Source organism: Rousettus aegyptiacus, unplaced genomic scaffold, assembly GCF_014176215.1.
Source record: "Rousettus aegyptiacus isolate mRouAeg1 unplaced genomic scaffold, mRouAeg1.p scaffold_m13_p_1, whole genome shotgun sequence".
NCBI lineage: Eukaryota > Metazoa > Chordata > Mammalia > Chiroptera > Pteropodidae > Rousettus > Rousettus aegyptiacus.
Window position 1 is genome coordinate 112,790,568 of NW_023416284.1, and position 15,050 is coordinate 112,805,617.

At 34.0% G+C, this 15,050-nt stretch overlaps 1 protein-coding gene across 9 annotated transcripts in view; it reads left to right on the plus strand.

Annotated features, from left to right (window-relative positions):
* PHF3 (PHD finger protein 3) overlaps window positions 1-15,050 on the plus strand; it is a 69,035-nt gene that overhangs the window by 21,750 nt on the left and 32,235 nt on the right. For 8 of the 9 annotated variants that reach the window (XM_036219104.1, XM_036219095.1, XM_036219090.1 and 5 more), the window contains one exon: window positions 14,440-14,601. In XM_036219104.1, coding sequence (XP_036074997.1) covers window positions 14,460-14,601 — 142 coding nt within the window. In that variant the 5' untranslated portion in view covers window positions 14,440-14,459. Of the gene's footprint in view, window positions 1-13,261; window positions 13,455-14,439; window positions 14,602-15,050 lie in introns of all 9 variants that reach the window. The other variant, XM_036219098.1, reaches the window with a different exon arrangement.

Consider the following 15,050-nt stretch of genomic DNA (forward strand, 5'->3'; position numbering starts at 1 on the left):
AGGATACTAGTGTCAGTCTGATTTAATCTTGGTAAAGTTTAATTTCATTTTGTTTTTTGGTAACAGTTAATATACATAATAATATTTTCTTCCTGGACACTGATTTCGAATGTACTCTTTAGGAGACTACCTGCTTAATGTATACTTCAGGGCTAATAAAAGCTGCTATAAGGGTATCTACTAAAATGGTAAAGTATTTTATTTAGAGGTAGTCCTTTTTAAATGTATACTGACCACATTTTCCCCTGAAGTTTTGCTAAACCTTACAGACTTTGACTTCAAAGCTTCATGAAATCAGAATGCCTAATAAAATGTAAATATTTCTCATTCTGAGTACTAATGTCATCCTTTATTTCATCTTACTAGTTTCTTACCAATATTTTTCTTTTACTTACTTTTTCTTGTCACTTTAAATGTTTGTAACAAAGTGGACTGTAAATCACATATATTTTGTTTAGATATCTGATTAAGGATATATTTTATCTTTAGTGTTAATTTTTTCTTAAAAATTTAACTTTGTATTTTGAAAATTTAAAACATAGTGAAACAGAAAGACAGTATAGTATACACATATTTAACCATCACGAAGATTCAACTATTAATGTTTTGCTGTATTTGCTTCATCTATTTATAGTTTACGGGTTCATTCATCCAATCTTTCTATCTAATTGAACTTCATCATGCATCCCTCCAAATGATTTCTGCATAACAACTATAATCACACTTACAAAATAAACAGTTTTCAAAAATCTAATATCCTGACCACATTCAAATTTGCCATTTGTCCCCACAATATCATTTTTATTTGGTTTGTTCAAGTTGTAATCAAGAAACTACTATCTAGTTATATTACTGAAGCCTCTTATACCCTTTTGCAGTTTGAAAAGACCGTTATCTAGGTATATTTAAGTTTATTGGGTATATTTATGTTTATTAGAATTCTCTTCTTACGTTCCAAGTTCTAATAATTCTCTTTATGTGTTCTAAAATTATTTCAGGGTTGCATCTTTTAAAAAATTTTCAGCTTTATTGGGTATAATTGACATATATAAAATTGTAAGACATTTAAAGTGTACATTGTGGTGATTTGATATACATGTGCATTGTGGAAGAATTCTTCTATTTAGTTAATATATCCATCATCTCACATATTTTATTTTTGTGTGTGAAAACATTGAAGTCTTATTCTCCTAGCCATCTCAGTTATATAACACGGTGGTATTAACAAGCAGTCACCATGTTCCGTTAGATTCTCAAACCTTATTTATCTTATAGTTTAAGGCTTGTATTCTTTTATCACCTTCTACCTCTATTTCTCACATGCCCCCATCTCTGGTAATGACTTTTTTATCCTTTATTTCTGTAAGTTTAACTTTTTTTTTATTCCACATATAAATAATATCGTGCAGTATTTGTCTTTCTCTCTCTGTCTTATCTAACTTAGCATAATGCCCTCAAGGTCCATCTTTGTTATTCCAAATGGCAGGATTTCCTTCTTTCTCATGGCTGAATAATATTTCATTCTGTATATATATACCAGGTCTTCTTTATCCCTTCATCTGTTGATAGACGCTTGAGTTGTTTCCATCTCTTGGCTATTGTGATTAATGCTGCAGTGATCATGCGAGTGCAGATATCTCTTCAATATCCTTTTTTTTTTTCATTTACTTTGAGTATATACTCAGCTGTGGATTGCTAGATCATATAGCAGTTCCATTTTTATATTTTGAGGAACTTCCCTACTGTTTTCTATAGTGGCTGCACCAGTTTACATTTCTACCAACAGTGCACAAAGGTTCCCTTTTCTCCACATCCTCACTAACACTTGTCTTTCTTTCTAACAGGTGTGAGGTGATATCTCATTGTGGTTTTGATTTGCATTTCCCTAATGATTAGTGACGTTGAGACTCTTTTCATGTACCTGTTGGTTATTTGTATGTCTGGAAAAATTTATTTTCTGTTCATCTGCCCATTTAAAAATTTTTTTAAATTGTATTAGTTTTTAAATATTTCATATATTATTTTTTGCTCTTGAATTTTATGAGTTCTTTATATATTTTATTAACCGCTTATCACATATATGATTTGCACATATTTTTTTCCATTCTATAAATTGTCTTTTTATTTCATTGATGATTTCCTTTGCTGTATAGAAGAAGCTTTTTGGTTTGATGTAGCTCCCCTTGTTTTTTTACTTTTGCTTTTGTTACCTTTACTTTTGATGTCAGAGTCAAAAAATTATTGCCAGAGAGTGATGCCAAGTAGCTATTCCCTGTGTTTTCTTCTAAGAGTTTTAATAGTTTCATGTTTTATGTTGAAGTCTTTAATTCATTTTTAGTTGATTTTGTGTATGTTGTAGGATAAGGTAGGTGTCCAGTGTCATTCTTTTGCATGTAGCTGTCTAGTTTTCCCAGTATCGTTTATTGAAGAAACTTTCCTTTCCCCATTGTATATTCTTGGTTCCTTTGTCATAAATTAATTGACCATATATACATGGGTTTATTTATGGGCGCTCTGTTCTTATCTGTCAATCGGTGTGTCTGTTTTTATGCCAGTACTATACAGTTTTGATTACTATAGCTTTCTAATATAGCTTGAAATCAGGAAATGTGATGCCCTCCAGCTTTGTTCTTTCTCAATATTACTTTACTACTTGGAGTCTTTTGTGGTTCTATATAAATTTTAGGATTTTGAAAAAATTTTATTTCTTTGATAAATGCCATTAAATTTTTATAGGGATTGCATTGAGTATGTTTTGTTTTAGGTAGTATGGACATTTAATAATATTCTTCCAACCCATGACCATGAAATATCTTTCTTTTTTTGTGCCTTCAACTTTTTCATTAGTGTCTTAAGAGTGTACAGATCTTTCGCTTCCTTGGTAAATTTATTCCTAGTTATTTTATTCTTTTTGATACAGTCGTAAATAGGAGACTGTGTCTTTAAGGTCTATTTAATATACTTGATCAAAGTTTATTTTAGACACCGACTTTGTTAGTTATATTCCTAAAGAGTCTTTGATTGCTATGTACATACCCTGAAAAATGCTGTCTTTCTGAATAGCTTTTTGTTTCTTTGTTCCATGTTCGGATGTGTCCTTCTAATTTGTGCTTTATAAGCTGTTAGCATTCTTGGAATTCTGCAAGTGGTCAATAAACAGTACTGTGATGGAGTAGAGGTATTTTATTCTGATTCTTTTGCTTGCTAAGGGTAACCTCCTGCTTAGAGTCTCGTTTAATGTATAGGTTCTAATCTGAGATAGAAACTTGGGAACCATGAAATGTTTGTATATATTTGTGCATTTTCATTCAAGTTGTTCTAAAGGCTGGACACTGTATGTTTTCAGCTGCTGTTCTAAGAATTAAAGGTATGTTAGAAAGCAAAATGACAAATTCCTGTCCTTAGGGAGTTTACATTCTATTTAATGCTGCATATACCATTAAAGTTTTTCTTGAGCTGCTATGGATTAGGGATGTTAAGTATTTAAGTCTTACGTACTGATAAATATGTAATTCTCTAAGAACGTTTTGTTAAGCCTTGAACTTTTTGTTTTTTCGGTTTTCTCTTATATTTGAGTAAAAACAAAGTGTTATAAAACAAAGTGCCTAGTTGGGATCTGATTCTTTGAAATGCGAAACTCAATAAATACTGGTTAAGAACTATATTATAAGAGGGTCACATTTTTTTCCAACTGATTTCTTTTTATGGTAATATTCTTATTAATAGCACTCCAAGTATCGGCCACTTATAGCACGGTTCTGCAATTATAAGATATAATGATTTGCTTTGGCATAAAAGTAGATGGTACTGCTTGTTCATTTAACAAATATTTATTGCATTCCCATTATGTGCTGCGTCTTTTCAGTGCTGGAGGGATATAGTGATGGTTGAGACAAAATTACCTGTCCTCACGGACCTTCCAAGTAAAGTGGAAGGGGAAAGAGGATGTCTGGTTGTTTGATTGATGGTGGAGGCCGTGTTTTATTTGAATTGGGCTGGTTAGGGCAGGAGACCTCTCTGTATAGCTGACATTAAGTGTCAGCATCCGTAGAGATACGTAATGGTCAGCCTTTTGAATATATTGGTTAAGTGAAGTACATTTTAGCAAATGAAAAGTACATATTAATTTATTTGGTGATTAGTCAATCCTTTTTGTCAAATTAAAGCAGTCCACTGTTACTGAATAGTTCTAGTATCTCTTTGGGTTGGGTTTACTTGATTACATTCATATTTAGTTTTTCACTCAAGTGAGTCTGTAATTTAGTGGACTGTGGAAATGAATTGTGGGGCAATGATTTTATTATGTACTGGCCCACAAAAAAGAAAAACCTAAGAAATAAAAAGTTAAAACAAGAAGCAAATCCTTAAGCAACTGAGGACTCCCAGATACTCCCCAAACACACAAGCTTGTATTAACAAATGTTGACCTGGTCACTGTAGGTTTTCCAGAACTGGCCAGTTTGCGTACAGGTGCCTTTTCTCTGCTTGTTTTTAGAAACATGGGGTGGGGCTAATCCAATTAAAAATTTGGTATGTAGGGGTGGCTCCATAGTGTAGCAGTTAGCATGTCTGCTTTACACACTGACGGTTCTGGATTTGCACTCCAGGTGGAGCCACGGACCATAGCCTGGGTGCACCATGCCCCAGGGGCACGCTGCGAGCGTGTGGGAGGAGATGCTCTGCCCTCAGAGATCCAGTTCTTAAGGGAAAATGGCACATCCGTAGGTCAGGGGGAGAAGTGGGAAGCAGGGTATTAAAGAGGGGGAAAAAATTGGTATGTATATTTCAGTATTTTCCTTAATTTCATAACCTTTGTTGTCTGGTAGTTAAAAAAAAACATTTAGTACATTTATAGCCTTGATAATCGTATATTTAGATATTTATTTAGATTTACGAAATTAGATATTTATGAAATTAGGTTTTCATGTTTTGAACTGAGGTTTCTATTCTCTGTTTTTCATAGAAATGGTTTATAGTTAACATGATTCGGATATCCAGCTCTACCTTTTGTTTTGTCTGTGGTTGGTAGAATTGAAAAGAAGAAAGTGTATACTCTATCATCCTTACAATTGAATTTCAGTGTTTCCACATCATCTTTTATATTTATTCATTAGTATATTTATATTGCTCTGTTCTGCTCCATTCACAAAACAAAAACAAAAAGAAAGAAAGGAAGAAAGAAAAAGAAAAAAAGAAACTGGAAAGAATTTTCTATGCGCTCTATCCTAAAATCTCTCCTTCAAATTCAGATTTCTCCCTTACCCATTACTATCATGGCTACCAGATCCAAAGACCATTTCTCTTTTATTCTATGTATTAGTGTCATTTAACTCAGTTGATTTCTGCTTTTGAGGTGATTTATTTATTCACTTGATCTTTGGTTTACAGCTCTCTTTGTTATTCTCTTACCTTCCTGTCTTCTTTCTCTCAGTTTTCTTTGGCTCTTCCTCTGTATCTTCCTGACTGCTAAACGCTGGAGTATCTCAAGGTTCAGATTTTAGGCATCATTTTAGAAATCTCTGCCTACTCACTTTTGTGGTGATATTACCCAATTTGTAACTTAAGAAACTGTAATCTAACATCCACGAGTGTGTGTGTGTGTGTGTGTGTGTGTGTGCGTGCGTGTGTGCGTGTGTGCGTGTGCGCGCGCGCGCGGGTGTCCTTAGTCTTCTGGCCTAAACTCTAGACTCCTTTGTTTACTTCTTTGATGTTTATTTGGCATCTTAAACTTAATGTTGAAAACTGAGCTCTTGATGCCTACTTCCCCATCTCTATAAATGACAACTCCCTTTGAATTGCTTAGCAAAAAACTTCGCAGTCATTCTTTACTTATCCTTTTCTTTCACATTTCATATTCAGTTGGTCAGCAGATCCTGTTGGCTTTATTTTTAGAATACACCAAGAATCTAGCCATTTGCACTTCTCACTTTCTTCACTGCCACTGTGGTCTTGGCCATTACCATTTCTCACCTAGATCATTGCATTAGCCTTTAAGGGGCTTCCCTGTTTCTGCCCTTGGGATTTCTTACAGTGTATTCTCAAAAGAACACCTAGAGTGATCCTTTAAAAAGTTAGGCCCCATTGCTCTTATTTTCACAGTGCTCTGGGAACTTTCCATTTCGCATAAAGGAAAAAAGCTGAAGTCCTCTGGCCTACAAGATCATCCTCAGTTTGCCTGGATACCTCTCTAATTTTACTTGCTGTTCTCCCTGTCTCTTTCCCTAATCAAGCCTCATAGACCTGCCCCCATTCTATTCCTTTTAATAGCCTAAGCGTGCTCCTGCTTCAGGGTCTAGATAATTGATGTGCCTTCCAACTAGAAAGCTGTTCACTTAACTTGTTCAGGCTTTTTGCTGAAAAGTCACCTCAGCAATGTTATCGCTAGGCTCCTCCTAACCTATAGAGTACCTTTTGGGAAATAGGAAAGGCACCCTTTCTCCTGCGCACAGCTTGAAGAGCAGACAGAGTCCTGGATTTCAGTCTTTACTTTTCTGCTGGGCCAGCAGCTGTTGTGTAATGAACAACCAAGACAGTTATCCCTGGCTTTCCCTGACGATTTTAGTTCAAATTACAAACTATCCTTTGTTCCCGCTCTGGTCTCCCTATTACTCTTTTCTTTTATGCATATGATTTATCTAACATACTATATTATTTGTCTCACCTTCATTAAACTAAAGCTTCACAGAAACTTTTTTGAAAAAAATGTATTTTATAGAAAACATCAAAGTAGTGAGAATAATAAATGAACCTCTATGTCTCTGTTACTTAGCTTCAACAGTTAATAGTTGGTCTTGTGTCATTTATACTCCACTCATTTTTCCTCCTCTCGTTGCACCCAAGATTATTTTGAAGCATAGCCCAGAAATCATATATAGTATGTCCTTAAATAATGTAATTTAATATAATGTCATTTTGTTATAATATTGATGAGATGCTGTAGGAACCTAACTCTTGTTTATATCAAATAGTCTGTTGGTAAACTGGTTTTGTTACTTGTGGTTTTGCTTAAAGTTGCAAAACCTATCAGTGACGTTAATGTTAGCATGTATCCCTAAATTAAAGAATTCTTTATTTAAAAGAAAAAATAACTACATTAATATCCTGCCTAAAACACTTAAAGACTAATTTCAGACATGTAGTCAGCTTTCAGTTTTATCTGGTTTCTTTAACATTATTATTTTTTTACAGTTTGAATCAGAATTTAAATAAGGTCAATATATTTAATTGGTTGATGTGTAAGTTAATGCTAGTTTGTATTTCAGTCCATATTAGTTTTCCCTACCTTGATATTTACTTGTTGAAAAAACTGGACTATTTTGTTATAAGAATTGTGTATCATTTGTATCTAGAATAATCTAGGCCTGCATGTGACACATAGTAGGTGCTCAATAAAGGTAAATGATTTATATTATTTTAGGATAGAATTAAAATGTTAAATTTTTAGGAAATTTTTTCACTTTTACATTAGCTTGATAGAATAATCTTGGCAATAAGAGCAGTTACTTAGACAGTTGAACAGGGTCAGATGAAGGGCATTTAGGACTGTAGAAAGTTATTTGAAAAGATCTGCCAGGACATACTAATAATGGCTACCACTTATTTAAGATATTATTGTCTGCATATTAAGCACTGTCTTAGAAGCTACATTAATTTATTCAATTTTCATAGCAACCTTTCAGTAAAGGGTGATAAAATCTACATTTTCCCAGTGAAGTTATTGAGAATCAGTGTGGAAGTGGAGGGGAACTTTATGGAACTAGAGATGGCTAAAACCATATGCATGTATACCTTTGATAAAAAAGAACTTAAAACACGTGACACCAATAATATTACACTACCTTCTGCACAGAAAACCTTTGTTTAGTATATATATTTCTAGCTGCTTTTTCTAGGCGTTCAATATATGTTATTACACATTTTTTTAAACAAAATATTTTTAAGGTGAGACAGATTAGAACATGCAAATAAGAAAGGGAAAAAGCTACTCTGAAGTAATATCATTTTGATGTATGTGGTTTTGGGGTATGAGAGTGTGGGGAAGAGAGGATGTAGAGCTTGGGAAACAGTCACACTATACCACATGTAGTTCTTTCTCTCATATAATGCCCTTTAGCATATTGAAGACTGAAAATCTGCAGTAAAGAAACTTTTATTTTGTTTTAACCCATTGTTTTTCTTTTAGACTCATTTGGTAGAAAAACCCCTTTCCATGAAATAGTGGCCAGTTTTTTCTAAAGTATGAAGTTGAGTTTGGCAAAAGTTGAAATATTTGTGCAATTTAAATATGACTTTAGAATGCGTTAAATACAGATTACAGCATAAAGATTGGATAATTTAATAGTGTTGGAGTAATTTAAGACAGCATTCCGAAGAAAAATTAACTTTGGTTGACAACAAATAATACTAAAATAAGGTAAACAAGGGAAAATTCTTGCATTAAATAGGTAACAGATATGACAAAAACTTCATATAAATTATTGAGAGAAAAACACATTAAGACGAATAGGAGAGTAGACAAAGCTAAACAAATACAAGAAAGCAGTACAGTATACACATCTGAAATGTTCAAGCTTTTTTAGTAACCATGTTTCTTTTAAAAATCTGAAGCTGGTGCCAGTGAATTCTTATTGAGACTTAATATGAAGTTCTTTATGGAAAGTCATCATATATAAAATAGTAAAGTATATTTTAAGTATATGTACAATATGTATATTTGCCTTCTTTGACTAAGTAAACCTTTGTTTTAAAGTTTACTGTAAAGAAGGAATCGAAGAGGAAAAAATATGTATAATGGTATTACTTATATTTTTCAAATTATGAATATGCTTATATCTAAAAATGATAAATTTATCCCCAGGTGATGAATTGTAACATATAACTTGATTGTGGTATATTATGTCACAGCCTCCTCTTGGAATAACTGTATGAATCATCCATGAAAGAAAGAACTCGAAGGGAGGCTAAGCAGAGGCTGAGTGGTCTTCTGCAGTGTAATGGGAGAATGCTGTGGATCTCTGTTAAGAAGACACATTTATGTATTTTCTTTGTCAATTTCAACACACAAGCCCTATAAAATAGATATCTAACCTTTATTGACTCTGCAAAGATACCATGTTCTTTAGTTTTTTTCTCAAATCTGATACTTAATGCCAACTTTTATAATAGAGGACATAACTGTCTTAGAAGTAGTTGAGTTGAGTTTGCCCTTTGTACTGCCAGCATGAATTAAGGGATATCAAAAGTGAAGAATTCCTTACTGTACAGTGGTTCTCCTTTTTTGTGTGGTTCTCCTTTTTTGTGTATTTAAATGAATCTCAGTTGTTCAGAAATTTAGGAAATTTAACTTGAAATAGTTTAATTTTCTTCTTATCTCATTTATCCCTTTTGCCAAAACGATAGATTGGAATGATCCAAATAGTCTGAAATAAAATAGTATCAGTCAGTGTTAGGAGGACTTCACATAGACTTGACTGGCATCAGAGCTCAGCACATATAATTAGGGCTCTTTGGGGATGGGGGCTGGAAAATTTTAAAATGATTTAAATTTAGGCTCAAGAAGATTTCTGAGTATAAGTATAGATTTTATGCCAAAACTTCCAAATGAGAATAATACCTAATTCTGGAATGTGGAAGGGAGTAAAAGAAGCATGTTTTTTTGCTGCATGGCCCAACTGGCAGTATACTTACCTCCTAAACAATTCAAGACATTATTTTTTTCCCCCATAACCCAAAGTTCCCATTTTAGTGGGTGTTTTGAACAAAACTGGCCACCTTTTATAAAAGTTGGATCAAATAATGAATTTTAATTTGCTTTATAACCCTGGAAGGGGGAGGTGTGAGAGGTCCTTGAGAAAAGGCAGGGAGACTCTGAAACAAAAATTAACTGTTAATATGGGGCTTTCTAAGTGCCAGATTCTGTTCCAACCCCCTTTACACAAATTAATTGATCATCAGCAAACCTGTGACCACTTGTACCTCCATTTTATAAAAGAATTTGAGACACCAGAAAGTTAATTATGTCCTTTAGTTGTTGGCAGGAGAGCAAGCCTTGGTCAGCATGAGAGCCCTGGAAATGTTGGATACAGTCTAGAGCTTGGTTTAATGTAGAGATGGCCTTTTTTGAGATGAAGGAAATATTTTGTCAGGAGAAGGAGGAGTACACAAAAGGCTGTATTCTTGGAAACACCTCTGAGAAACATCTCAAATGCGGTCTTAAGTATTATTCCAGTTGTAGGTTGTTGATTTATTTTGCCTGATGATGGTACCTCAAGGCAGCACTTACTTTATAACTTATTTCCCAGCACACACAAATGTGCTCAGATCTCTGTTGATTTTCCCCTCCTCTTCTTCCCTCTCTCCATTTCCCTCTTTTGCTCCATTTTCTCTTCATTCCTATTCCTTCATCTCACTGTGAGGGTGATTCTGCCTACTTCACCTTTTTCCCCATTTCTGTCACTTATATAGAAAAACCATCTTTTATCCCTTTAACTCGTCTTTTCTGTCTTTTGCAATTACACTTTTTAAAAATAAAAGACTGTAGTTGCCATTCTTCATTTATTTGCTTTTTAAACCTCTTGTTGTTTGACTCTCTGCTTCTGTGTCAATTAATGGATTTTTCTCCCTTTTTTATTTCTATAGCAGTTAACCTTCCTGATTCTAATTCCTTGAAATTCTCCTTACTCTTCTTTTGTCATGTTACATTACCTTGATGTTTCAAAAGAAACATCAATATATCCAAATATATCCAAAAAAGTGAAGTCATAACCTTATTTCTAAATTTCTTTCCAGTTTATCTTTTGGTTAATGGAGACCTTATTTTTTCTCATAAACGTTTCCATTTTCCTGGCGCCTTCATTCCTTTAAGTGTTTCATTCAAATATTTCTGGAGTGTCTTATTGTATACCAGATGGTTTTTCTGGGTTTCGAAGTTTCAGCAACAAAGAAGAGATAAAGTCCCTGACTTGTAGAACTTACATTCTAGTGGAGAAGACAGTTAAGGAACAAATATTTGATTGTATGGCAAAACATGTCTTAAAGCATAGGTCTCTAACCCCTGGGTGGCAGACTGGTACTGGTCTATGGCCTGTTAGTAACCAGGCTGCACACAGCAGGAGGTGAGTGGCAGTGGCAGGCAGAGTGAGCTGACTTCATCTGTGCAACTGCTCCCCAGTGTTAGCATCACTGCCTCAGCTCTGCCTCAGATCATCAGGCATTAATTAGATTCTCATAGGAGCACCAGTTCCTGGTGCCATAAAGGTTGGAGACGCCTGTCTTAAGGGATAAAGTATGTATGCTAAGGATTAGTGGGCAGCGATGAGAGAGAGAGTGTGCTGTTTTGGATAAATCGTTAGTAAAGGTTTTTCTGAGAAGGTGATAGTTGAGTGAAACTAGTGAAACAAGACAGTGAACCATATGCATATCTGGGAGAAAAATTCTTCAGTTAGAGGGAATGTCAAGTACAAAGATTCTGAAATGGTGTTATGCTTTCCTGTATGCAGGAAAGGCCAGTGTGATTGGTGCTGATTGAGTCATAGAGAAGGGGATATGTCAGAGAAGTTGTTTGAGGAGGATCTTCTTAGGACCCTTTGGGATATTGGTAAGGGTTTGGAGGGTCTTAAACAGAAGAATGATAGCATGATGACTTAATATATTAGAAGGATCACAGTGATGACTGGGAGAATAAACTTTGTAGGGGGGGGGTGCAGGGGTTGATGGCACTAGAGGAACCTAGGACACTAGGAGAATTTTATAGTCTTGATGAAAGATGATGGTGATTTGAAGTAGAATGTTAGCTGTGGAGGTAGTAAATGTCAGACGAGTGGTATATTTTGTATAGAACTAGCAGGATATTGGATGTGGAATATGAGGAGAGAGGAGCTAAGGATAGTTTAGTTTTAGGCTTGAACAACTGAGTGAGTGAATGGATGTTCCATTGCTGGGAATACCCCCGGAAGAGCAGTTTCATTGAAGGGAGGGAAAATTGGTGGAATCATTGTTCATTTCCAGTATGTTAAGCTTGAGATACCTATTATACAACCTAGTGGAGATGTCAAATTATATTCTTCTGGAGATCAGCTATGAGTTGGGGCTGGAAATAACTTTGGGAGTTATCCAGGTATAGATGGGAGTGGATGAGATCACTTACGGAGGAGTTAGTAGAGATAAAGAAGACAAATGGGAATACTGAACCTTTAATGTCTCCAGCATGTAGACATGTAGACGAAGAAGTCTATCAAAGAATATTGAGAAGTGGCTAGAGAGGAGGATGTGATGTCCAGGAGCTAAGTGAGGAGAAAGGGGTTCAAGAAAGGGAGAAGTATCAGCTATTTCAGAAGCTGCTAGAAAATAGAATAAGATAAAACCTAACAATTGATCTTTGGATTTGGCTTAGTAAATCCTATAGCTCTAAAATTCATAACATATCTTTTCACTCCTTGCCAACAAACACTGTTATTAATCAAGTTTTAATCATACAATACAAAATACATGCTCATTGTAAAAAATGTGGAAAACAGACAATATAACAATAATAAAAAAATACCCAAATTCCTCTTCCACCTTACCACTGGAGGTAGTGACTGAAGGCTATGATGCTTTTGTCCCTACTCTATTCATTTCTATTAATATTTGTAATGCATATATTGTATATATGCTTTTCTATAAAATTAAGATGAAAAGTAGTTTTAAATTTTGCTTTAAGTAAACATGGCGGAACTATTAATATAATGGTAAAAATTCTTTGAGACTGTATGTGAATGTGTGGCAACATAAATATTCCATCATGGTGCAATAGCTTTTTAACTGAACAACTCTCCACCTGTTTCTTCCCTAATATATCTTAAATGGGTCCTGATGAATTTTCCCATCAAAGTGTATTCTTCTTTAAGCTTTTAGTGCATAGCATAGTGATACTCTGTTTTTAGAGAGTAATGCATGCATATGGCAGGAAATGAGAAAATAGTAAAAAAAGTATACTTTTATAGAATAACTGTTTTAATTTTCATGTTTTTCTGCTGATCTTTTTTTCTGTGTGTCTAAATGTACATACACATGCATTTCATTTGTTTGTTACAAGGATTATAGAATGTTTTCTAGCCAGTATTTTTTTTTTCATAATCCATTCTGTCTTCTGTTTTTTATAATTTTGTAGTCAAAGTGTATTAGCAGTTTTGTGATTCTGTTTGTTGTCTAATTGTTCTTCAAAAAGATTGTATCATTTGAAAGTGTATTTATAAGGAATTTTGTTCTCTTTAAATTTTAGGATAGACCACTATCTTGTTGAGCTCTTTTAAATGAAGTTCTACTTGGATACAAAGATGAGGACTAGATAACTTCTTGAGGTTCCTTCTAACCCCTAGGATGAAGATAATAACTAACATTTGTATAGTGCTCTAAAGTTTACAAAGTGAGTTCTCATACATCATCTTACTTGATCCTCACAACAGCCCTGTGAGGTAGGTAGGACAGGTATTGTTATTCTCATTTTAGAGATAAAGAAACTGATAGGTTAAGTGACTTGATCAAGTTTTATTTAAGTATTTTAGCAGGGATTTGAATTCAGGCCTTCTGATCTAAACACATTTTGTTAATAAGATTTCATACAACTGCACGTTTAGATTTGCTGTATGTCAGTTAAGGTACATTTGTTATATAAAGAAATAAGTTATATGAAAATGTAGAGTGTTTCGGTGTTACATTTTTTCCAGTATTTCCCATTCCTTTTGCATATCTTCCCATCTCATTAAATGGACCTCTCTTTTGACTAGGAGAACGTAATTACATAGCTATATTAAACCTAACCATTTTCTGTAACATTTGGGGGAGGAGGAAGTTTCATGGTGTTTTCCATTTCTCTCCTTTTCCCTTTCTTCCTCTCCTGCCTTCTCCCAACCGTGTGTCTGTTTACTACTGCTCAAAAGTATATCTGAAACTAATATCGTATGCTAAATGCAGTTGAAAAATAAAAAGAAAATTACTTAAAGAAGTATATCTACGATACTTTCATACATGTAGCATAAAGTCTTTAAGTAATAGAATTCCAGTTAGAACTAGAATTTTTGGTGTTAGCATAAACCTATATTACAAGCTTTTCAAGGTATTAAAGTCTTATATTACTTTAACCAAAATTGGAATAATTGAGTACTCAGGTATAGTTGCTTATGATGTTTATAAAGGTATAGTGAGAGCGATATTGGAGGTTAAATCAAGAAAGATTATAGCTGATCTTCTCTTTGACTAGTTACCTCATAAGATAGAAGCTTGTAAAACTGAATTGGAAGTTTATTAGTTGCAATATCATATATTAGGAATAGACCTAGATTTTCAGGACTACATAGTAGTCCATTAAACTGTCTCTCATATTTTCTGTACTGCGGTTAAGTATTTAATGTCCCCCATATTTTTAGAAGTAATTTTTTTATTGTTTTTGTTTTTTTCTAGTTGTTGGTCTTGACGATATTATGGACGAAGGAGTTGTTAAAGAAAGTGGCAATGATACGATTGATGAAGAAGAACTGATTTTACCTAACAGGAATTTGAGGGACAAAGTAGAAGACAATTCAGTGAGATCACCAAGAAAATCACCTCGTTTAATGGCACAAGGTAATCCTTCCAAAGATTACCTAGAAACATCAAAGGTTTAGGTAGGGACAGATGTGACAGATTATCAACTTGCTGAGCATTTTGATAAAATCAATTTTGAGATTAAATGAATTTCTTGGTATAATTTTTAAAAATTTTTCTTGAAATTATATATTCACATAATTAAAAGAGTTGACTAGTTCTATAAGTCTCCAGTACTTGCCACCCCACTACCTGTTTTTGGTTTCCCCAGAGGAAACTATTATTAACTCTTTTAGCCGGTTTTATTAATTTTTTGATATTTATTTCCATGTGTCTAAGTAGCATGTATATTGCTACTTCTTGATTTTCTTATGTAGATACTTATTGACTTCCCACTCTGGTTGATGAAGATTTAGCATTCTTTTCTCCTTTTGTCCCTATCACACAAAAGTACATTTTGTCATCCATCTACTATATAATTTTGTCAG